This window comes from Corvus moneduloides, chromosome Z (genome assembly GCF_009650955.1).
Source record: "Corvus moneduloides isolate bCorMon1 chromosome Z, bCorMon1.pri, whole genome shotgun sequence".
Lineage (NCBI taxonomy): Eukaryota > Metazoa > Chordata > Aves > Passeriformes > Corvidae > Corvus > Corvus moneduloides.
Window position 1 is genome coordinate 34,379,598 of NC_045511.1, and position 23,110 is coordinate 34,402,707.

The 23,110-nt window shown below is 41.2% G+C and overlaps 1 protein-coding gene across 5 annotated transcripts in view; it reads right to left on the reverse strand.

Moving 5' to 3' along the window:
- Positions 1-20,589: 20,589 nt before the first annotated feature.
- Positions 20,590-23,110, reverse strand: part of SYK (spleen associated tyrosine kinase) — a 49,705-nt gene continuing 47,184 nt past the window's right edge. For 3 of the 5 annotated variants that reach the window (XM_032096714.1, XM_032096717.1, XM_032096716.1), the window contains one exon: positions 20,590-22,869. In XM_032096714.1, the coding sequence (XP_031952605.1) occupies positions 22,797-22,869 (73 nt within the window). In that variant the 3' untranslated portion in view covers positions 20,590-22,796. The remainder of the gene's footprint in view (positions 22,870-23,110) is intronic. The other 2 variants (XM_032096715.1, XM_032096713.1) reach the window with 1 other exon arrangement.

The following is a 23,110-nucleotide window of genomic DNA, read 5'->3' on the forward strand; positions in this document are numbered from 1 at the left end:
GGACAAACGTAAAATCAGTTCCTTCCTGTAATGCTAAGTGTGGAAATATTAACTGGAATCCATACATCTGTGTGCCAGTGACTGGATAAAGCTGGCATAGGAGACGTACCTGGAACAACTGTGTAGCAGCCACACGTGGGCATCTGCAGACTCTTAACCTCTCCCAGATTTCAAACTAAGAGACAGGGCCTGGAGGTTCCTTCACATCTTGAAACATCTTTACAGCAGAAGTGATATGCCTGTACTTCCTGTCCCATTCCAGGCCCTCCTTCTTGAAGAGACCTGACATAAGGATTTCCAAACCAGAGGACAAATCAAAAATGTGTCACTTGGAAGAGGGGATGATGGACAGGGAGAGATGGGCAGGTGCCCTAGGCCACTGCTAGCTGGCTTTTCCCAAACTGTCTTGCACATTCGTAATTTGTTTCTGACTTAAGGAACAGCATGCAAGTGTGATTTATTAATTGACTAATGACAAGAGATTAGGTGGCTGCTCTTCTGATTTCTCTTCCTTATAAGCAAGGATTGCTGCTGCTCAGCAGAAGCAAATAATATTCCTTGGAACAAAATGTAGCTTTCCTCTAGCTCTCCACAACACTTAGCTCATGGCAGTTAATGCCATTAGTCAGAGATCTCCAATTTAGGTGTCATAAAATATTAATTATCAGGTGCTCAGTATCTCTCCCCAGGTGTACATGCTCAAGATGCTGCTGAAGTCCCGTTGGGCAGGAATTATGGGGACAGAAGGAGAAAGATGTTTTGTTTGTGCTGTGGAGGAGGCTAATTACAAAACTTCTCACATTACTGGTGAACTTAATTAATTTGATTACTGTAGAAGAGAGTCTTGATTACAACTGGAAAAGAAAAGCCCAATAGCAAATTATGGGTAATTTGATACAAGACCTCTCAAGTTTATGGTTACATGGCAACTGCATGTTTTGCTGCATTTTGAGGAAGAGTAGTGACGAAGACCTCAGCAGAGGGAGTGGCACAGAATATCCCTGGGTCAGAAATTTCCTTGTTCTGGTTTCCTGGGAGAAAGTCCTGATGATTTCAGTGAGTAAAAGAGGGTGTTGCCATGGAAGGAGACTCACTGGTTGTTCCGTTTCTACTAAGAAAATTATGTCTGGAAATCACCCTTTCAATGATACTATTCATCAAACCGTAGCTACTTGCCCTATGTTTAAACTCTATTACACAGTATTAATAAGCTTCTTTCTTTATTCTGTCTGTGGGTTTATAAATAACTAGATTTTATCAGAGATGTTATGCACATAAACTTAAACAAGGTCTAAGTTTCTATGATTTTCAGCCACCCTTCTACACCTGTCCTTTGCGAAGATGTATTTCAAAAGCCATCTTCCTGCTAGTGGCTGAGCTGGTGATATGTGGGATTTCATTAGTAAGGCAGACAGATACAAGCTGATGTCTTGGTTGAATCAGCTATTGGATCTGGGGGTTACAGAAAATCCTTAGGGATGTGTGAACAGGCACACTGGTGAAATCACCAAAGAAAAGAGCAATATAAAGAATGAATATCTTTAATATTTCTCAGAGCTGTGGTTGTTTTCCCAAAGGTTAGTCTGGCTTTGGAACTACTGTCTGAATGTAAAGAGAAGCCCTCTTGAGCTAAACACATGCCTTTTATTTGCAGTTTCTCCTTCCTCATACAACATTTACTAAGCCTTGCATGTTACTGTGATAAATACACTGTTAGATCTGGCTTGCTATTGCCTGTCACTATGAGGTCCTGGGAGGCTGGCAGAGCTTCCCAAGGGTTCACCAATACTGGGAAGTCCCACTGAGGTTTCTGGGGCATTCTTTCCCTTAGTTGCCAATCCCAGTCAGGGTTCTGGCAGTACTGGGTGGGGGAGCAGGGCCTCCTGGGCATGTGCTGCCCCATGCCACTGTGACATGCAGCAGGGCATGAGCACAGGGCCTGGGATGCTCCATGGAACTGGGAGGTTGTATGTGAGCATCTGGCTGCCTTGAGTAGTCAAACAGGGGTTCTGTAGTGAAATGAAGGAGAAATTAAATCTCTTCTAGGACCTCTGTTAATACAACAGGGAAATTTTTGTATAAAGTATTTCCTTTCAGCTGTGTTGGCAATTACTGGCTTTTTGCCAAATTGATCTTGCATCTGGAGGTTTTGCCATTTTAAGTGTGTCAGGCAGGGAATGAAAAAGAAATCAAAGCTGCGCTGACAGTACCTTTCAACACTGATGAGGAATCACAACAGAGATGGGAGGTGAGTAAGCGACTCAAGGCCACATTCTGCTCCAGCTATGCAGAGACAATATGCTGAAGAACAATAAAGTGGAGCAGTTTGCTTAGGAGAGTCTCTCAGGGCTATGGGATTTTGGATATGTGCCCCTATTCTTTTGGAAAGTAATAGCACTAAGTCATGGAGAAGAGAAAGGAAGACACATACTCTTCTGAAAAAACAGCCTATTTAGTATCTGGTTTTCTTTCTCTCAGTCCAGGGAAAATATTGTGCAATATAGGTGATGGATGTGTTGCATTTACAATATCAGAAGATGAAAAGTCAGTTCTTACAAAACTTAGACTCAAGTTGGGTTGTGTAAGAGAAAAACTTGACATTGCACATGATCTGATCATGAGTGGTAAGTTGTACATGTACTTCCATGTTTCTATAGATCAGGGGTTTGTAGCAGTTTGTATCCTGCCCCATTGAACTTTCATGCTATTAGTAGAGTTAGGTGGTGTGAGACAATTTCTGTCAGGAAGATTTGGCAAGCAGAGTCTCCAACTGCTCTGGGCCTTGCAGCATCACCCTGAGTGTTTGTGACATGCAGAATCTTGATCTACAAAATTTGAAGTGTTCAGGTTTGCACATGGACTGGCAGTCTTTATGCCATAGTTTAAATCTTGTGAGTAGGATCTCAATAAAAGACAAATGTCAAGTCTTTGTATAAGCAGTATTAGTCTTTGTTGGATATGTAATGTAAGTACTAAAGTCTGAAGATGTTCTGCCCACTTCAAACTATCAAACCCATTCCTGTGTCTAAACTTACATCACACTGAATATTTACTTGCTATAACTGTTCCATATAAATTGTAGTAATGCCACTTTAAATATATTCCTTTCAATGGCTGTAAGGCATAGGGTTTTTTTTATTCAATTGCTAAAGATCTGGCTATTCTGTACCTACTAGCAAGTACTGAAATATTTATAATCAGGCCAAGCTGAACAGCCATAAGATGTTCAGGAGCACATCCAAAAAGAGCTGAGACCAGCCTGTGTATTTAGTGGGGAGTATCTCTGCAAACAGAGAAGGAAATCAAACATGCAGATGTTTGGGAACAAGTTTCTTAGTTTATGGAACTCACTGGTGCCCACTGGAAGCTGGTGAAGATATGACAGCTCATTCCCTGTAGCAGATCTGCCTTTTGGCTTCTGCAAATGTGTCTTTGTATGGATCATGTGGCACAAGCTGAATGTGGCCATCCACAGTGATTAATGTTCTCCCATGGGAATAGGACACTGCTGTGAAAACCATAACTTTTGCAAAGTTACTGTGTGCTGCATAGGAACTGGTTTCTTTTTGGCAATGCAATACAATGATGCTACAGCCTGCACTCAGGCTCTATTTCTTACCAGTTTCTTCTTAAAAGCTCTCAAATTACATCAGTGGTAAAACTCTTGTTGCCTGAGAGGAACTATCTGGCCAAACCAGAATACATCTAAAAACTTCAGCACATATCGTTACAGTTAAGAATATGATACCACCTTTCAAGGTGTTGGCATTGAAGACCCCAGCACACCTCTAGGTCTTACTGATTCCAACCTTTAACAGTAACACTATTAAATAGGTTCAGGAAAGATTTTGGTACTCATCTTCACATCTTTATATAGATTTACTGTTACTAATTGGTTTTCTGAAGCAGATAATTTTGCCAACATGTGGAAATAAATTTGGCCCTAAAAGAAAAGGAAAAAATCCATAGTTGTAAACCAGAATTACTTACAATGAACTTGTAAAGGAAAACTGTTTGCTATCCCTTATTCAAAACACAGTGTAATTTCTCTAAATTGATTCCTACTCATTTTCTTGTCCCTGTTGGTTATCACATGAAGGAACAGAATCGAAGTAAGGGATGAAAGACTTAGGCAGGGCATTAAAGCAGAGATAGTGAAGTGCTGGGACAGACAGCCTGGAGAGGCTGCGGAATCCCCATTACTGGTGTTTGATGTTTGTCTTATCTTGTCTGAAATAAAACAAGCATTTGTAGAGAATGACAGAGACAGTGATTTTGTCCTAGGAAAATGAGTGGATGGCTTCTTGAAATCTCTTCCAGAGTCTTGCCATCCTCTCCTCTATTTTCCCTGTGATTTACATTTCCTTGGGGTTTCTGCCTGCCCTCTTCTATTTTCTTAACTGTGTATTATGGAGGCCTCAGATATAATTGTTGAATATTTGAGTGTAACAAGCTGTTTTTCATTTTCTTTGATTTTCCAACTACATTTTGGTTGTTACATATCCGAAATAGCATATGACCTTGTTAAACTGCAGTTCAGTAAACCATAGTTTGGAACAAAGAATGCAGATTTGGATTTGGAGTTCAACAGAGAACAAACCAACCTCATGCCACTGTCCTGCCAAGGAAAAATGTGGTATGTTTGAGGTGAGGGTCCTCAGAAGCTTCTCAGAGACCAGTGAACGATCTCCTCAGCCACAAAGTATATGGGTTGGATTGTAGGGAGGGTATTAACCATGGGATCATCTGGGTGGTCTTCATGCCTCAGCCTGGCTGATTCGCAGACTAGGCAAATCCTCACTTGGCAGATGAGCAAGTGAAAAAATGGAAGACTACTTCTTTTCATGGTAGGTAAACAACATATTTCACTCTGCCCTTCAAGCATGTCACTTGAAGCCAAGTGGTTGAGTCACGAAGCCAAAGGAACCACTCTGCTCCCCTGTGATGTTGAAAAGCTAAATCACATTCTCCAAAAATAGTTTTGCATGGACACATTGGATGCCCTTTCTTGAGGAATTTTACAAAATGTCCAGAGTAGAATTGGAAGGTTATTCTCTCTATAATGCACATATACATACATATATGGGAATATGTCTGTGGCTAAGTAAGCCTAGGCCAGCCCTGGGTGCTGCAGCTCTCACACACATAATCCCCTGACTTCATTTTGAATATGTGCCACAGATAAAGCAAAAAGCCTCAGGAGTACTTACAAATCTTACTACCTTCTCAAAGCCTCAAACAGCATTACCTCTGAATACAAAACATCTGTGTGTTTTATCTCACTGCAAGCACAAGTAACAAGTGCCATTTCTGTAAGAAGCAGAGCAATTAGATTGTGACAAGGTTTTCCTTCTCTCATCAAAAGTATAGTGAAAAACCATCTACTGCCCAGCCTTTGTGCTTGGAGCACCCATTGATGTTGACAGATACTGGTTTAAGAGTATGGGTACCTGGATTTTAGACAGTGGCCCTAAGTATTTCATTTCACATCACAAAATTGACCTTAAGAATCAGCTATGAAAATAATGCAATGGTTAAAGTGAAGAAAAAGAAAAAAAAATACATTGAGGCTATTACTGGATGTTTCTATTGTGTTGACGTGAAGGAACCAGTGCCTGAAATGGGCACTTGAATGGTTGCATTTGAGAAAGTGAGTGTGAATGTGTGTGTGTGTGTGGGCAGGGTGTTTTCTGTTAATGCAGATCAGGACTCCCCTACAGTTAGAGACTGCAGGTCACAAGGTTCTGCCATAACCATGCTTTCACTTTGTCTCCTCACTCAAAAATAGGATTTGGGGAAGCAGAGAGATGTGGGGGATGGAAGCAGAAGACATGGGTGATGTTGCAGGTTTTTGGTTCTACTGAAAGGTGTACCTGACATAGTAACACTTAGCATGATTGATACCAATATAAAGCAAGCCGGTTTGTTGGTTTTTTGTGCCCTTAACAAAACCTGAGAAGCAGTCCAGAGCTGTGGCTTCTGCAACCAGCAGCATGAGGCTGGCTGAGCTGTGTACAAAGGGTGTTTGGTTTCCAGCAGATTTCTCAGATACCAAGCCACTAGATCCCACCACAAAAATAGTTGTGTGAAATATTTGTGCATTGGCTGGACTGCTCCCCTTCACTGAGTGCTTTGAAATATCCCACTTGGGCTGTGGATTCTGTCCAATAAGCCTTCTTCCTCCATGGGATGGCGAGATTCCTCTGTGTGAGCATGAGAAAGGGAAGAAATATGAGTTTTCCCTTAATTTTTACAGTTGTGCTTTTGAAAACTGACATGCATTTTCCTAGCAGGCTGCTGGCATCTATGTTTGCCACCAGGAGGGATGGGAGAAGAAAAACAAGGCCTAAGGCTTCTGGCTACTTTTAAGGGTGTTATTTGGCTTCAGGAAAGAAAGGACCTACAGCCAAACCCACAGCTGATGCCAACTGGCAGAGACCAGTGATGGCAGCACTGGGAAGCTGATTTACACTGTCTGGGCATCTGGCCCTGCAGAAGAACAGTGTTTTGCACTGCAGAATATGAGATAATTTGGAGCCTGCACACTTGAGCGTTTCTAGTGTTAAGACTGCTGTTGGTCATTCTTCTCTTTTCAGCGTCATGTGCTTCCCACCTGTGGCCTTTCCTAGCCTTGCCAGGGGCAGAGCTGTGCTTTGCAGAATTTGAAGATGGTGACCATTACTGACCACCACATACACATATTTTTCAGCTAATCTCACTATAAAAATCATGCCACAAATTCTCCCAGTTTCATTCAAATCAGTGAAATCATGTAAGACTGCTGCTTTCGAAAACAAAATGTTCTTAGGCAGAAGAGGCTGTGTTTAAGGGATTTAAGGAAACCCCTTTGTTTAAGGGGTTTCAGACCTGGCTGAAATCTGTCTCTGGTGTCTTTGTTGTTCTTGGCTTTATGGGATGTGTACTGTCAAAATGAGCTGTGAAAATGGGCCAGGCACCACACCCAGAGAAGCAATAACCCGGCACCCTCATCAGCAAAGTGATGGCATCACCTGTGGCTCTGCGTGTAACAAAACCTATGTTGCCTGATTTGCAGGCAGACTGAACTTCCCCCTGGGAAGTTCAAATGTGTTGCAGCCACATGTGCACACAGCTTTTACAACCTTCACAGCCTACAAGAGGCAGTATTTTATGGTGTGCTAGCTGTTTGTTTATTTCTTTTAGTAGAATCTTTAACCACAGCAGATTTTTATATTTTCTACAAGAAGCACTATAGGACAAGAGTGAGAGTATGAGCAATGGGAGGAAAAAGTAATAGGTTAATAGAGTAGTAGAATCATTTAGGTCAGAAAAGACTTTTAAGATTATTGAGTAAAACCATTAACCTAACACTCCCAAGTCCCCTACCAATCCGTGTTCCTAAGTACCATGTCTTTTAAATTCCTCCAGGGAGGGTGACTCAACCACTTCCCTGGGCAGCCTGTTCCGCTGCTTGACAACCTGTCTGCTGAAGACATTTTTACTAATATAAGATTTAAACTTCCCCTGGTGCAAATAGAGGCCATTTCTTCTTGCCCTTTCTCATCACCTGGGAGAAGAGAGTGACACCCGCCTCACTACACCCTCCTTTCAGTCAGTTTTAGAGAGCGATAAAGTCACCCCTGAGCCTCCTCTTCTCCAGGCTAAACAACCTCATCTCGCTCAGCTGCTCCTCACAGAACTTGTGTTCCAGACCCTTCACTGCCTCTGTTGCCCTTCTCTGCTTCAGCAACTCAATGTCTTTCTTGTTATGAGGCATCCAGAACAGAGGATTTGAGGTGCAGCCTCACCAGTGCCGAGTACAGGGGGCCATCGCTGCCCCTGGTCCTGCTGGCCACACTATTGCTGCCACAGTCCAGGATGCCATTGGCCTTCTTGGCCCCCGGGAGCAGCTGGCTCATGAGCAGTTGCTGTTGACCAGTACCCCTGGGTACTTTTCCACTGGGCGGCTTTCTAGCCACTCTGCCTGAAGTCCGTGGCACTGCCTGGAGTTGCTGTGACTCAAGTGCAGGACCTGGCACTTGGCCTTGTTGGACCTCGTACCCTTGGCCTTGGCCCATTGATCCCACCTGTCCTGATCCTTTTGCAGATGCTTGCCATCCTCCAACAGATCAACACTCCCATCCAACTTGGTGTCATCTGAGAACTTACTGAGGGTGATCCCTTTACCCAGGTCACCCTGGTGGATCCCTTCACCTTGACTCACCAAGGAGACCACCTGCCCAAGTCATGGGAAGCCAGTTCCTCCAGGATAGTATCTGGGAAATGGTGCAAAATGCTTAGCTAAGGTCAGTGTGGACAACACCCACAGCCTTTCCATCATCCACTAGATAGGTCAGCCTGTCACAGAAGGAGATCATGTTGGTCAATGAGGATTTGCCTTTCCTAAATCCATCCTGGCTGGGTCTCATCTCAGCGTTTTCCACATCCTTAGTCTCTCTGTTTTCGCCCTGCATCCAATAAAGGATGGAGATTCTCCTTAGCCCTCCTTGTGTTGCTGGTGTATTTATAGAAACAATTCTCATTGTCTTTTACATCTGCAGCCAGATTAAATTCTAGTTGGCTTTGGCCCTTCTAATTTTCTTCCTGCAATATCTCACTAGGTCTGGAAAGCAAGAAAACTAAACTGACAGTACAAAAGCAACTACATATGTTCAGAAGAAAAATTCATCCACTCACGTGTCCTGTCTCTGACATAGAGCTTAGACCAGAAAAAACACATGCTCCTAGAGCATTCTCCTACTAGCATTCTAGCTACCAGTCAGGCTCAGAGACTTGCCATGCTGGAGGTTGTTGCCTCTCTCTCTTCAGTAGCTCTTTTAAGGACCTTCCATCCCTGGCTTTCCTTAATGGCTTTCTGAAACTTTTTATAATTCTGTTACACAAAGCATCTTGTGGTGATGAGTTTCTCCATTTCATGAAATTAGGACAGAGTGAGTGGCTGTCATTCCTCAGCCTGCTGCAAGAGCATGGAAGCACAGAGAGCACAGGGAACCCCACTGGATGTCAGCACCAAGCACTGATGTGAAAATCAGAGTGGGATTTATCTTGTGCCATGGAGCAGCAACACCTACTACTAAATAAATGTTCTTGCTAGCTTCCTTCCAGGTTAGAATGGTACAGAGGGCTGGTGCCAGGTCCTGGTCCTAGGTGAGATCCTGACTGCTAGGATATCAGTAATATTGATCAGTTTTAGTCCAGCAGTACCTACAGGCCTTGGATCTGTTCTGCATTGTTCAAATGCAGCAAAAAGGCAGCTCAACTCACCAGAGCTGGCCATTGGAGCACTTAGTGAAAAAGAGCAGGCAGATTTCAGTGGGCGCTGTAGGTAGTTCATACCTTTCTTTAGCTGTTTCTGTATTTGCTGGATGCCTGATTTGGTGCTAGACTGTTCAGGTTTAGGGAAAACCTGTTAGACCATAACCAGAGAAATGAGGAGTACCAGTTGCTTTCTCAGCAACTTATGATGCCCTTTGAAGCACCCTCTGCCCTGGGATGAAGTATATGGATTTGTCTGATCTATCTGCCAAATTAATTTCTGCTCCTGATAAGCCCAGAATTTAGTTCAGTCAAAACTGAGACTCTTTTCTTGTCAGCACTAGACTCTCAGAAAGGCAACAGAAGTGTGTATCTCTATACTATCCAACACAGAGCTTCCCTCCGGAGGAGTTTAAAGGGGTGGGTGCCCAGATAACTGTCTTTGCTCTTTGCCTTCTCAGAGGTTTCAAGTCTGAACCATTGTTTGACAGTGAAGAAAACACAGCCTCTTCCTCTGCTAGCTGCAGGGTGTTTTGAAGCAGGTTGCCAATTTTGCTATTGATAAAAATATGATAAAATGATATAATGATAAAAACATAACCTCTACTAGCATTTTTTTTTTTTGGTCAATAGACCAGGATATGTATGAACAACCACACACAACTGATAGCTTACAAATACTTTTCTATAAGGATTGAAGCAATTTTGGAGGTAAAGCTGCAATAGATATCTAAAGGTGTGTTTCTCACAAGCACCTGAAGTGTCATTGATACCCTTGCGTTTTGTATGCAAGTGTATTAATCCTAAAAAATGTTTCTCTTAAACCACCTGCAAAAGCTGTGACATGCTGTAGAAAAGAAAAAAAGCAGCAACAACTGTGTTTGTACAGTAAGAACACACAAAGGATTTGTACTTTTTCAGGTTGACTTTTAGATCAGAGCTGAAGAACTGCCAGGAGACTTCTGCAGGCAGAAAAACCTTGTGGGAACAGGGTGGAAATGGCTCAAGCTGATGAAACAAGCCAAAACAAGATCATTTATTCCTAGATAATTGCATCAAATCAAGGTTGACGTACATGCAATTGTGCCTGTGGAGGGAGATAATGTAATGTAGCTAATATAGAATAGGAACACAGACGTCATGAGCAAAATTAATTCCTAATATAGCTTCAGTGAGATTGGTAGATATTACCCAGGCAATAAATATGACTCAACTTATCATATAGAAATGATATATGACTGCAACCTTTTCAATATATATGAAAAAGACCTTTTTAATATGTTAGTAATCACTTTCAATAATACTATTATTAAATGCCGTATTTCCTAATGAGTTAGCTAGTGTGTTGTAAAAACAGTTCCCTAAGAATTTTTTTAAAGTCTTGGGAGAGGTGCAGCAAAGTGGCACACCTGCTTGCTACTACAGCATTTTGAAGTGATACCATAGACCACAGTATGTTCTGAATTAACTTGAGAGAGGATAGTATTCTGCCAATGTCCCTATAACAGATAACAGCTTCAGTGTCCCTAAAATTAAGTGTTGTGCTCTGACCAGAATACACTGTCTAGGCTTAGCAATGATTCTTGAAATAAAGTGTAAACCAACTACTTGTATAAAGCTACTCAATCTAAACAACGAACTGCTTCACAGAGGTCAAGATTATGAGATGCCTCTAGACCATCAGAAGATTTCACACTAGTATTACTGTCAGAGAAAAGTGAAGGAAGGAAATATGTTAAGATCAATAATCAAGAGAGGAGGTTGTGTCAGAGCCCTCATGTGGGAATGGTGCTTGGGGAGCAAATCTTCTTCATCTCTCCAGCTTAGATCTGTTCCAGCCAGCACATTGATCAAAAAGGTACCCAAGAAGATGAGAGACTTGTGGCTGAAACTTGCTTATCCTTCTGTTTATGATTATCCTTCTGTTAATGACTATGTTTATGTACCTTTTTTAATCCACTTCCTCCTGCAGACAGCTTAAGGAGCATATTGAAGTGAAACTAGGATAAAATTTGTATACTATAAAGAACTGCCCGAAGCTCTGAAGGGTAGTGATGACACAGGTCATACTTACCATTTGTCTGTACCAAGCACTGATCATGATCTTGCTTGGTGCCTCCATGAGCTGTCAGACCTGCAGAATGACTACTAGACTAGTAGCAACACTGAGAAAATATGAAAAATATCTCAGTACTCAGAATCTGAAGGGAGGATAGTGAAAATTGGTTATTCCACTTTTGCTTCAGCCCCCTCTAAACACATAAAGATGGTAGAGTGCATGTTTCTCTTAAGGAGATAATAACAAATGAGAAGTGTGAAAGACATGCAGTCTAATACTGCTTTGGGCAGTATTACCTTCCCTCCACACTAGGCCTTCCTCCTTTTCAGCCTTGCTATGGCCGAAGTGGCTTCAGTAGCTGCAGAGTGTCACGTGTTGGGCAGCCAAGGAAGGCAAAGAGGGCAGCCAGCAACCACAGGGGCAACTTGCCCTGACACATGGCTCCTGGCACAGGTGCTGTGGGCTTTGGTGCCTGTCCTCTGCCATCCATCCTGACACTGCTGGGGACACCTAGGCTCCTGCCCTCATCAGCACAGAGCCTTGCTGTGCCAGGACCAGGCATTTCCCACTGCAATGACCATAAAATGTCACCTAGCCTACAAAGATTCCCAGGAGAAGGACATTTTCCTGTCTGCCCCCCCAGCACATATTTCCTGGACATGTCAAAGAAGACATAATCAACACTATCTGGTTTTGGCTTATGAAAAGAGAGACAGGTGATTTTCACAGATGGACGAGGAATCTGCTTTTTTGTAAATATTTATTTTCACTAGATGGATATTCTCAGTAAGATCAGTGGTTCAGCACAGGGTTAAGAGTGGATAACTTCTCCATTTTTTTCTCTGGGCTCACTGAGTGGTCTGTGGCTCACCAGAGACCCCAGGACAGTGTAGAAACACAATTTTCCATGTGTTTGTTTTCAAGTAAAGGACAAGACCCTAGAGTTTGCGTGGGATGCATTGAGGCATAAAGAGTGTCAGTTCAGTGTAGGGTTGATAAATTTGTCTTAATTTACTCCTTTGAACAACAGTTTAATCTATGTGTCCATAAAAGATTTCCTGATATGTGTGTGTGCATGCCTGACAAACATAAAAGATGCAGTAAAGAACTGAAGATATTGAAAAGAAATTCCGTAAAACATTTTTGCATGAAACAGCTGTTTGTCAGGTCTCTTTAGCTTTATGCTAATTTCTGACAAGAACCTTCAAATTTTTCAGTGCAAGAATCTTGTTCTTTCAGCTATTATGTAAAACTTCTCTTTTAAGCCCAGGCATCAATGTTGCTCTCTTTTCTCCTCTTTCCGCATACATCTACATCAGACAGATTATGCTCGTTCAGCAAGACAGCTAGGGTCACTGCCTTTCAAACCTGTGCTATGTAACACATTCTCCTTGACTCTTATTTTGAATAAAACTTGGTTCTTTATCTACTTGTAGACCAGGAAAAGGACAATTTGGCTGCAAAATACATGCTCTGGGATCAAACAGGGTAGGGGAGAGGGGCTTGTGGAATGGGTGCAGCTCTACATCTGAGTTTCTATTCACCTTCATCTTCTATCATTCAGGGTTTTCTGGGTTTAGCAGTAATCCTAGCAGCTCATTTTGACAGATTTAGAATGTTTCATATGTTAATTGGAATCTCACTGCTTTAATGTCTTCATTCAAACAGTTTCTCTGATCATGGCACTGAAAGGGAAGTCTTATGCTATACATAGCTTCATATAAAAAAAGGAAGTTTATGTGATTATGGTAATAGTTCATAAAATCCATCAGACAAAGAATAATTTAGAATTCATTTATTCATAACAGCAGAAGTTAATACTCTTGCTTACAAAAGATTTTCAGACATTAATCTCTTCTTCTGAATTTCTGCTATTTTTGCAGAGGTAGTTTGGATTGTTTGTTCGGATTGCTTCACCATTGCCATAGCCTAAACTTCTTTTATTTTTTTTTGGCCCTTTTTAATCTTTTCAAAATACTGCTTTTCCTTAAGTAAATAATACTGATTCCATTAAGATGGTATCGGAGCTGTCTTCCAACTTTACTGTGGATTTATAAAAGTATTTGAACAGAACATTCAATTCTGTTCTCTGTTTTGCAGCTAAACATTTTAATGATACAGAATAAATCACTTCCCTACAACTGAAGGTTTAGGATTTAAATAACTTTGCATATCCTTTCATAATTTGAGAATTTCTGTTAATGGTGCACAATTACTTTGGGAATAGGGGAATAACGTGTGCATTTCTGTTTATAGATGTAATTTCTATTATTTCAGTAGGAGAGTGATTTTCCTTTTTTTTCGTTTTTTCTGCAGATGATCCTCCTCTATTTCTTCAGCATCTTTCTTATCTAAGATGCTTCAAACCTCCCTAAATGTCATTTTGAACTGAGCTCATAAAAGTCTGGCAACAGCTTCAAATACTTTAACTAGTTACTTGAGACCAAATTGTGTACTCCCTTGGCCTGACTTTGTTGAAAGCCATGCAGTTGAAAGCAGAAAAATTTTGGCATGTAGCCCTGAGAGAATTGAAGAGTGACAACCATAGGAACAGTAATTCAGATTAGTCTTTGTATTAAATTCGCTGAAGCAATACATCTGGAATGTATTAAAAAAATTTTGTTGTGTGATCTGTCAGTTCTGTGCCATTATTCTAAGGTCTTTAAAACCCTTTCCTCTAGGTTAAATGAATTTTGTGACTGCAAAGTGACAGATGACAGGAGATGCTTTTCCTTTCCGTCTTTATGGGGGGAATCTGATGCATTTCATCAAGGCCCAAGGCCTTTTCATTATTTTACTGTAGAGTCGAAAATATAGGAAAAATTGCTTGTCATCAAATTTGCAGATGACAACAGAAACAGAGATTTGCTAGAGAAATAGGAATATAGAGAAGGCAGGAAATTTCAGAACCAGGTCTTGTTACTTGCCTTTTTCTTAATAAGGCATGTTGGCTGGTAAGTAGCCCTGACCAGAGATGACTGTGTCTGTGTGCGTGTATGTGTATGTGCACGCACACAAAGATACAGATAACACAGTTCTCTTTCTTGTTAAACTTCTGTGATTTCTGGTGAGCTGAGCTTCTTGCTCACTCACTTTACCCAAGAGTTCTTCATCTGGAAGGGGGTTTTGTCCTTTGGGTCAGAGAGAGTTTGGATGAGACCACCTGTTCAGGCCACTCAGATCTACAGGTGTGTGCCCCTGTCAACTCACCAGTTTTGGAAACTTGGCTGGTTTGAGCTGGTTTTCTTTGTGGCCTTGTTGAGTTTATGACTGGGGAGCATTTCCTGGAGAGCTTTAAGGAAAGTGACCTTTTGGTTTATTCATTGTCACATGCAGACTGTGAGGAACAGAAACAAATAAACATCATAGAACCCATTTGAAGTGGTTTTGAGCTACAGGTCAAATAAAAAAAAAAAAAAAAAAGACCTTGAAATTTATGGGCACTTGGCTATTCACTGTAAAAGACTTCTTTCTGTGTCCTTTAGCTTCACTTGGTCATCTAAAGCTAGGTATGTGTTTTTCAATCTGAACTAAAACGGGGGTAAAGCTCGTTTCAAACCCCACACTCTGCCACAGAAAAGAGACACCTTTCCAGAATATAACAAAAAATGCCCACCATCAACATGAACACTTGCTCTGCACATCATCATTCCTGTGATGACACATAGAGCCTAATTTCTTCCCTTGCTTTCTTTACACAGACAGGTAGACTGGCATTCCTGCTGTGAGAGCCACAAAAGAGCTCGTCTGACAGCTCAGGGAAGAGGAAACAATTAGGCTGATAAGCACTTGTCTAAAAGACAGAAACTGCACTGCTACCAACCCTCCATCTGAGGTTTGCACTGGCATCCCCAGTCTCTGCCCCTGACTCACCAGCAAGTAGTGGTACTGCAGAACAGCTGTGCTGCGTGGCTGTGCCAGGGCTGTTGCCACCTCAGTGGAACAGGATCTGGGATCCTGTTCCTCAGTAGAGGCAGAAGGTGGTACCAGGTGTTCTTTGCTGTTTCTCCATTGTCTGGACCATTTTCCCACAGAAGTCTCTTAGGGCTGGCTGCTGTCCAGTGCCCTTCACACAACTTGCCAAGGGTCAAAGGAGTTTCTCTCTGTGGCAGAGGAATTGCTGACAAGTTATGGTCAACCCAAAGGGCATGCAGAAGGCCATAGAGAGGCATAGGAGCAGTGAGCATGCAGCAGGATCGGCAAGGTTTTCTTCCTTGAAATGGGTAGATCTGGACCAAGTTTGTCCTGCTGCTGTGGGCTTGCTGCAACCAAGAGCAAGACTGGAAGGTATGTGCCTGTTAATTAGTGGTGAGAATAAAATATTTCTGAAGTAAGGTATATTTATACACTGTTGCATGTTGCTAAGCACAGCTTAAGGAAAATAAATAAATCAACCAAAGAAGGCACATTAATTTAATCTTACATGGACATTGTTTTTACAAAATGAAAGGCCTTTTAAAAATTGTGCTGTATCACATTGCCTCTACAAACATGGTACTACTTGCTAGGCTGCAAGTTGAGCCGTATTGGTGACCTGAACGTTCCAGACCCAGTTTCCAACTACTTTAAATTTCTTAGCTTATGAGTGAAAGTGTGTTTCATAGGTTTTTTTGCAAGTGATGAGTGTAGTGTCTGTCCCCTTTCCCTTCTAATCCCACCCTGCCTTTTGAAGTTAGTCATTTCCTGGTGACCTCCAAAAAGTATGCAATAACATCTCCTAGCCAGGACACAAGCATGCTGGCAGCAGGTCAGCTCCTTGGGTAAGAAGGAGCAAGGACTGGCTGCATTTACTGGTTAGAGTGATAAATGCTCCTTCCCTTTCAAGTACATGTCCCAGTTTGGATGACATTTTCAGGGTATCATGTTTATGTTAGGTGAAGAGGGTGCGGTATTTGGGGTTTTATTCCACAAATGCTTGTTAATGTGTCGTAATCAGCAGATTCCTGCTGATGCTTGGGGCCAAGCAGTGAAGCCATGCTGGCTTCATGGGCCTGGCAGCATACTACCACCAAATAAGGCAGTTTTCAAGCAAAAGATGTAGGTACCACCAGTCTCACAACTGTCTCAGACTCCAGTTTTGGTGTGGCATCTGATGTCTTCATTCTTGCTAGCTGCATTTCAAACACACTGGGACCTTTTCATTTTGGGGGAAAGAAAGACAGAGACTGTCCTCAACCCAAGCAAACATTGAGTGTATTTCTTTGTTCAGGCCTTGGCTTCCTTATAATTAAATGACTCATAAAATTGCTCACATAGAGTTCTGCAAACAAACACAAGAATGTGTCATATTATTAAATCTTGTTGGGTTTTGATGTTTGGTTAGGTTTTTTTTGTTTTGTTGTTTTGGGTTTTTTTTGTTGTTGTTTTATATAGCTGGCATGGAAAAAGCTGTGGGTTTTGGGAACAAACTGTGAGCTTTGTACTTGTCCTTGTATAGCAGGAGTTCTGGTTTGCATTAACTTGGGTACAATGTGACACTGGAGGGTGAATTTCTGAGACGTGATTCAGTCTGTGCTTTTTCCTGTAATCTAACTTGTGTAGTACTCCAGCACCAACAAGAACCACTACTTTTTTTGCTTATTCCTTATAAGTAGAAACCACAAGAAGATGAGGAATGCCATGCTCACTCCCTATGGCAGCTACAGAGTGGATAGACAAAAAGGAAGTCATGGCTGACTGAAGAGTTTAAAAATAGTACCTCATTGCTGCCTGCCCTTGGGGAAGCAGTAATACCAGTGAATATAAAATTTTAAAATAGCCAAAGACATGCATGTATCAGTGAGAGATTCAACAACACATTTACAAAAGAAAAAAAAGAGAAAAAAACTATTTTTGCTCTAGTGCATTAGACATCTGCAAAAAATGAGGTGGCTCCTGAGTGCAAGGTGTGTGTGTAGGCATCCTGTTACACCAGTGTAATCTGATAATAAATATCTGTACCATTGTATATTTGCTGTCTTAAAGAGTCTATATTGTCTAGAAAACCAGACACGCTGGGAGGAGGAGGTTGGGAACCTTCCTCATGGTGGTGGCTGAACTTTATTGTGCATTGCTTCTCTGAATTGTCCTCTGATTATCAGAGGGAGCATGAGGGCTTTGGGAGAGGGTTGTCTGCTGGTGCTCCTCTTTAAGCAAGTTTTTGCACAGTGGTCAGAATGAGGCTTGGGCAAGCTGCTAGAACAGAAATGTAGCTGTATGCACAGAAACAGCCCAGTTTGGGGGCTTTACTGGCAACAGAGGAAATCTTGCTAAAACAAAATGACATCGATAATCTAGGTTTTTATACCCAACTATGGGTATAAAGGTGTGTCAATACTAGGGAAAAATAAGGAAACATTGACTCTAGATACGTATCTTTTGGGAAAAGAAACATCAAACCAAGCCAAACAGCCAATTTACAACTGCTCAAGTAGAAAAAAATGCCCCAAAGTGCTGCTCTTTGACAAGCTCAGTGAGCTTGTATCTCTCAAGCATTTCTTGATGTATCCATGCAGTTTTCTTGTTATCTTCTAGAACTATCACTGAAAACCAACATTATTAATTCTTGCCAGCTAGTCTCAGCCTCAGATTACTGCAGGTGGAACCTGATACACCAGTCAGAGAGAAACCGCTCGGTAACACTGGTGAAATCTGCACATAAATTAGAACAAGACATGAAGATACAGCTACAATGGCTGTATGGTAAAAAGTGAGGACAAGTCATTATTGAACTCAAATACGAAAGAATTACACAAAATACATGTGCATGTGTGCTTAAGTGTGTAATGTTTTTAAAGGAAAATCTTCAAGCTGTTCAAGAGACAGCTATTAAAGTTCTCTGCTACCTGTTTTGCTGCTTGGTCATGCAATTATAGTCTCGGCACTCTTGCTGTTGCTGAAACCGGCACAATTACTCTTTATTAAAGCAGGAAGGAGAAAGAACAGATGTTGATGTCAATGCAGCCACTGGCAGGTGGCAATGTAACAAGACAGTGTAATTGAACTGTTCTTTGCAAAATCTTTTCTATTTTTTTCTGTCGTTGCAGAAATGTGTTGCATTTCTAACATGGCAGAGGCACAGGGAGCCCGGCACTCAGCTGATCTCCGACACATGGAGCTCGCTAGGTGAGCAGTGTAGCTGCAGAGGCATGGCAGCGGCATTCCTCCACAAGTACTTTGACACAATTAAGCAAGACATGGACCTAACAGTTTCTTAACCTGACATTTTAAGGCATTTGCAATGGTCGACAGACAAGGGGAGTTAATGATCTCTGCACATTTACACTGGACTGGTCATCCAGGGGCTATTTACATTTGAAGTCATGAATTTTAATTGACAGTAGTGTAATGCTTTCCCCAGCTGCCTCTTGTTTCCTCTCTTCTCTTGTTATCAAGAAATGTGCACACCTCTACTGCTTCAGGGAAGCAGTGGTTATACTACATGCAGAGTTATGTGCCAAGGAACCCAGTGAGCCTTCGTCTCTATTATCACATATGTGACAGAAAAGAAAAAGATACCTATTTGGAGACAGATGCACATCTCTAGTCTGACTTCAGGGAACTCTGAGTGATTGGACAATTGTTGTTCTCAGGATTTATGTTACATCTCTCTGACTGTTTTTTAACAGGAATGCATTTTTTTCTTCTTCTTCTGCATGCTTTTCAGTCCTTCTGTCCTCACTAAACTCAGGACTGGTAATTAAAATAGCTTGCTTAATGTTTCCCTGTATTATTCAATCCGTATGGCACCCTCACTCCCTTCTAGGCATGTGTGGGGCGTGGTCTGTATTTTTCTGTGTGCAATCTCTCACTGCTGCGGTTGCATAGACACTGAGTCTCAGAAGCCTTTGTTCATCATCCACAGCTGACCATTCACAATATAAATAAATAATGATTTGTCCTCACATGCAACACTGCTTCACAGCAAGGAGCAAAGAGACTGTGTCCTCCATAACACACAGGCACAACAACAGCCGGGGCAGAGTGGAGAGTGCCAGAAATGGCCAGACAAGTGCTTCACTCCAACCGTGTTCAGGCATTGCCACCTCCTGGCAGGGCTGGGGCGAGGACACACTGATGCCTTGGTGCACAACCCGCCCGTGCAGACCACTTGCAGATGGGTTCTTCAGCAAACTGGTAGTGCTGACTGTGACGACTTCAGGGGTGAAAATTATGGATATTTCTCACTGTCTGATTAAAGATCCCCTTTTTGCACAGAGTCAGAAGCAAGGACAGGCTGGACAGGGCTCTTAAGATGTCTGGGTGTGTCTTTATGGGAAAAGGCACATGGCTTCTCATGCTTCAAAAAACTCAGTGATCAGTAAAAAACTCAGTAAATTTGAGTCCTAACCAAAGGAGTAATCAGACTGTTTTCCTCCAGTGAAAAGCCCGCTTAGCATGTCCTTCTGCTTACCTGGTCCTTCTTCTCCACCAGCCTCCCTAACTACATGCTGCAGTTTTCTACTCCTTAACTCTGTCATGACAATTACTTGTGGGCCTACACCACCAAGTAACATTTCTGAGACAAGTCAATCTAAAAATAGACAACCAGGTCCAAACAGCCAAAAGACAAAAAGTCCCTTCATATCAGTTTGTGCAGTCCCACAAGTGGGAAGGTGCAACAATTAGGCCAGATTTGCTACGCAGGAAAACAATCACAGCAGAACAGAGTCAGTCACTGACTGATCCCCTCAAAGGCAAGCACCTGCTTGAAAGAGATGCCTATCTTTCTGCCTTTCTTGTTTATTATTCAAATTCACATTCACACTGATCTAGCCTTAGCTTTCCTGAGAACTTGAGTATGCAAAAAAAGCTAAATGAGAATAAGATACTGCTGTTTTTATTTTAGAATACCTAGAACAGCTGTCTGTATCTATGAGGGAGGCTCCATGTCATATAACGTGACTTAAATCCTGCATAGCTGACATCTGTAAGGCAGAAATTCTTAGCTAGCTGATACACTACACTGACTCCGGGCACCTCTAATCTTCCAGTATTGTTAACTAACAATAATATAATTAACCATAATTAACAACAGTATTGTGGTAAAGCACTTTGAAGACTTAGATGCAGTAACAACACGCATATTTTGGGAACTTCCTGCTACTCCCGAATTGCTCCAAAAGCAGCTCAGGCTTCATTGGGCTTGTCTGTCCTGTTGGGTACCTTTTACTGTCAACAGGAAAGACTCAGTCTTCCAGAAAAGTCACAGTAACTCAGTACATATACACACTCTGCACAGCATCAGGATTTTTTACAAAGCATGTAATTATGAAAGGATTCTTGTTGACAGCATATTTTGTAAAAGTATCTTTAATTAAAATGTTAAAACCTAATCCATTTATTTCACAATACTTTATATTCTCATTGTAAACTTTTATTATGTAATAGTGAAGTTAAAAATAATCAAGTAACTCCAGAAAGTGATGTTGACATTCACTCAGAAGAGAGAAGGCGACATAATCCTCCAGGTTTGTTGTATCAGACATCACTTTTAAAAAGCATGAGAGATACAGAGTAATGTATCTCTCATTCTGGGAAATTGAGTACTGTCACTCGCTGGTTCATAGAGATTTGTGCAATTTGTTTATAACTAATATCCCCATAAATGTACTAATTGCACATGTAGAGATAACAAATTCTCTGCAACATAGCTAAAGTGACAAAACACCTACATATAACTATGACTAACTTCTACACAAGCTGGTCTTGTAGAAAAGTGTTTCTTAAAAACAAGACAAAAAATAAATCATCTCCAAGGTAAGTCATGTTTGGTCACATTTGAAACACGGTCTATTGCACTCAGTATCTTTCAGTAGCCTGTGGTGTCTTGCAGTGGATGGCCAAGACTAAACTACCGAAAGTCACCAGGTATTATTTAACAAATAGACCATAAACTTAGTAAAAAGACAAAAACCCCAGTAGCTTCCACATTTGTTTATAGTCCTGTCTTTTATGAAAATTATTTCACACTTTCTCAGTTTAATTGCTCACACAATTTCATTGCTAGAGAAAAAAATACCACTACATCTCTAAGAATACCCTGCTCACACAAAAATTAAACACGTATACTCTAACCAGCCATATGCAATAAATATATCTAACTCTAAATCTTATTCTTTATATTCTTCTAAAATCTCTATATCTAGCAGACAAAATGTATGTAGATTCCTGAGATATACGCAAATGACAATGAAGTAGCTTCTTGTGAGTAGTAGGTGATAGAAATATTGATATTGATAATATTTAAAATGACATTGAACAAGCAAAGCCTAAGGGTAAAAACAGAATCAGAAGTTGATTATATTATTTGTTATTGCTATTACTATACTTCCAATTTAATGCAGATGCACACTACATTACAGAAGAGTGATAAAGCAAATGCCTTTTCCTGAGATGCCCACAGGGATTGATAACAGGATAAATACTAAGATTTTGGAGCAGACAAAAGTAATGTTGTCATGCATATGTCCATTATAAAATATTTGAACTACAAGTGAAATTTAACTTTAGAGGTGATAAGGTGTGGTGAAACTCTCACAGATGCTTTTTAAGAAAGGTTTGAAGAAAAGATAGAAATGATTGCTGCTCAAAACACAACACAAGGAGCTATGGTATGTCCTAATAGATACATAGGAAAGGTATGTCTGGAGAAGGATGAAAAAGCACAGAGAAAGGTAAGCGGTGCTCCATCAAAGTTGTATTTTCAGGAATGCACTATTGGAGTTTATGCTAAAATACAGAATCATCTTAGGTGCTGATATGTTTTCTTCCAAGACAAGATCAAGCCTCTGAGTTCCCAGTTTTCACTGGGGGAAAAAAGTAACTCCCTGAGGAACAGCTGGGCTCCACACATGAGATGAGGAACAAAAGATGGTCATATTTAAAGGATGTGATGATGTTAGGAAGTCAAAACTCCTGATTCCCCCTTGCCTACTTTACTACTAAGAAGAATGTGATTTGGTTTAAAGGGGCTTGGTGATAAAATCAAACACACCATCAGTCAAAGCAACTGACACACTTGCACAGTGAATTTGCTTCACAGTGAGAAATTTTTGCACTATTCTTCCTTGAGGAAAGAGAAGGCTGGAACAACTCAATAGATTTAAAGGCTAAGAATATTAAAGAGAAGAATCTAAATTCCTATGTGCATTCCAATACAGGAGAGGAAGAGGGCTCAAAGTCATTAAGTAGGTTTTACAGGAACTGCAAAATGTAATGCTAGTAAAGCTGAAAATAAAATGAAATGGAATGTAGCGAAAGTATAAGCATCTGCTCTAGCATCCTTGCTGCTCACTTTGAGACTGTTACACTTCCAATACTCTTTTGGGGCTGGATTTTGTGCAGAAAGTGAGAAAAGGCAACCTTATAGACACAAGGCTCAGCTTTGAACTTTGCAGGTTGAAAATGGAAGTACAAAAATCAAGATTGCTTGGTTTTGGAAAATGAGCTGCTTCTCAGAGGGTGCTGGCTGGAGATGAGGAAGCTGCTGTTCTCCATGCTGTTAGTGGGAGATGTCATAATAGTAGTTACGTAACCTCATCTCGACTGCAACAAATCCTGGTCGGTCGTCAACACTGTGGAAAGATGACAAATGTCACTGCACAGGAAGGAGAGAGATGTCAAGGTGCATGGGCCTTACTGCCCTTGGGACTCTACCTCAGTGATAGCTCATTTAAAGATGCTCACAGTATTTTCAGACTACCAAAATCATGCTACAAAATTAATACCAAGTGGCAAATACTACTGCAGAGCATCCAGTCAGTGGATTTACTATCATGCCTGTTACTTTGGGATTGGTAAAGGTAATAGAAGAAA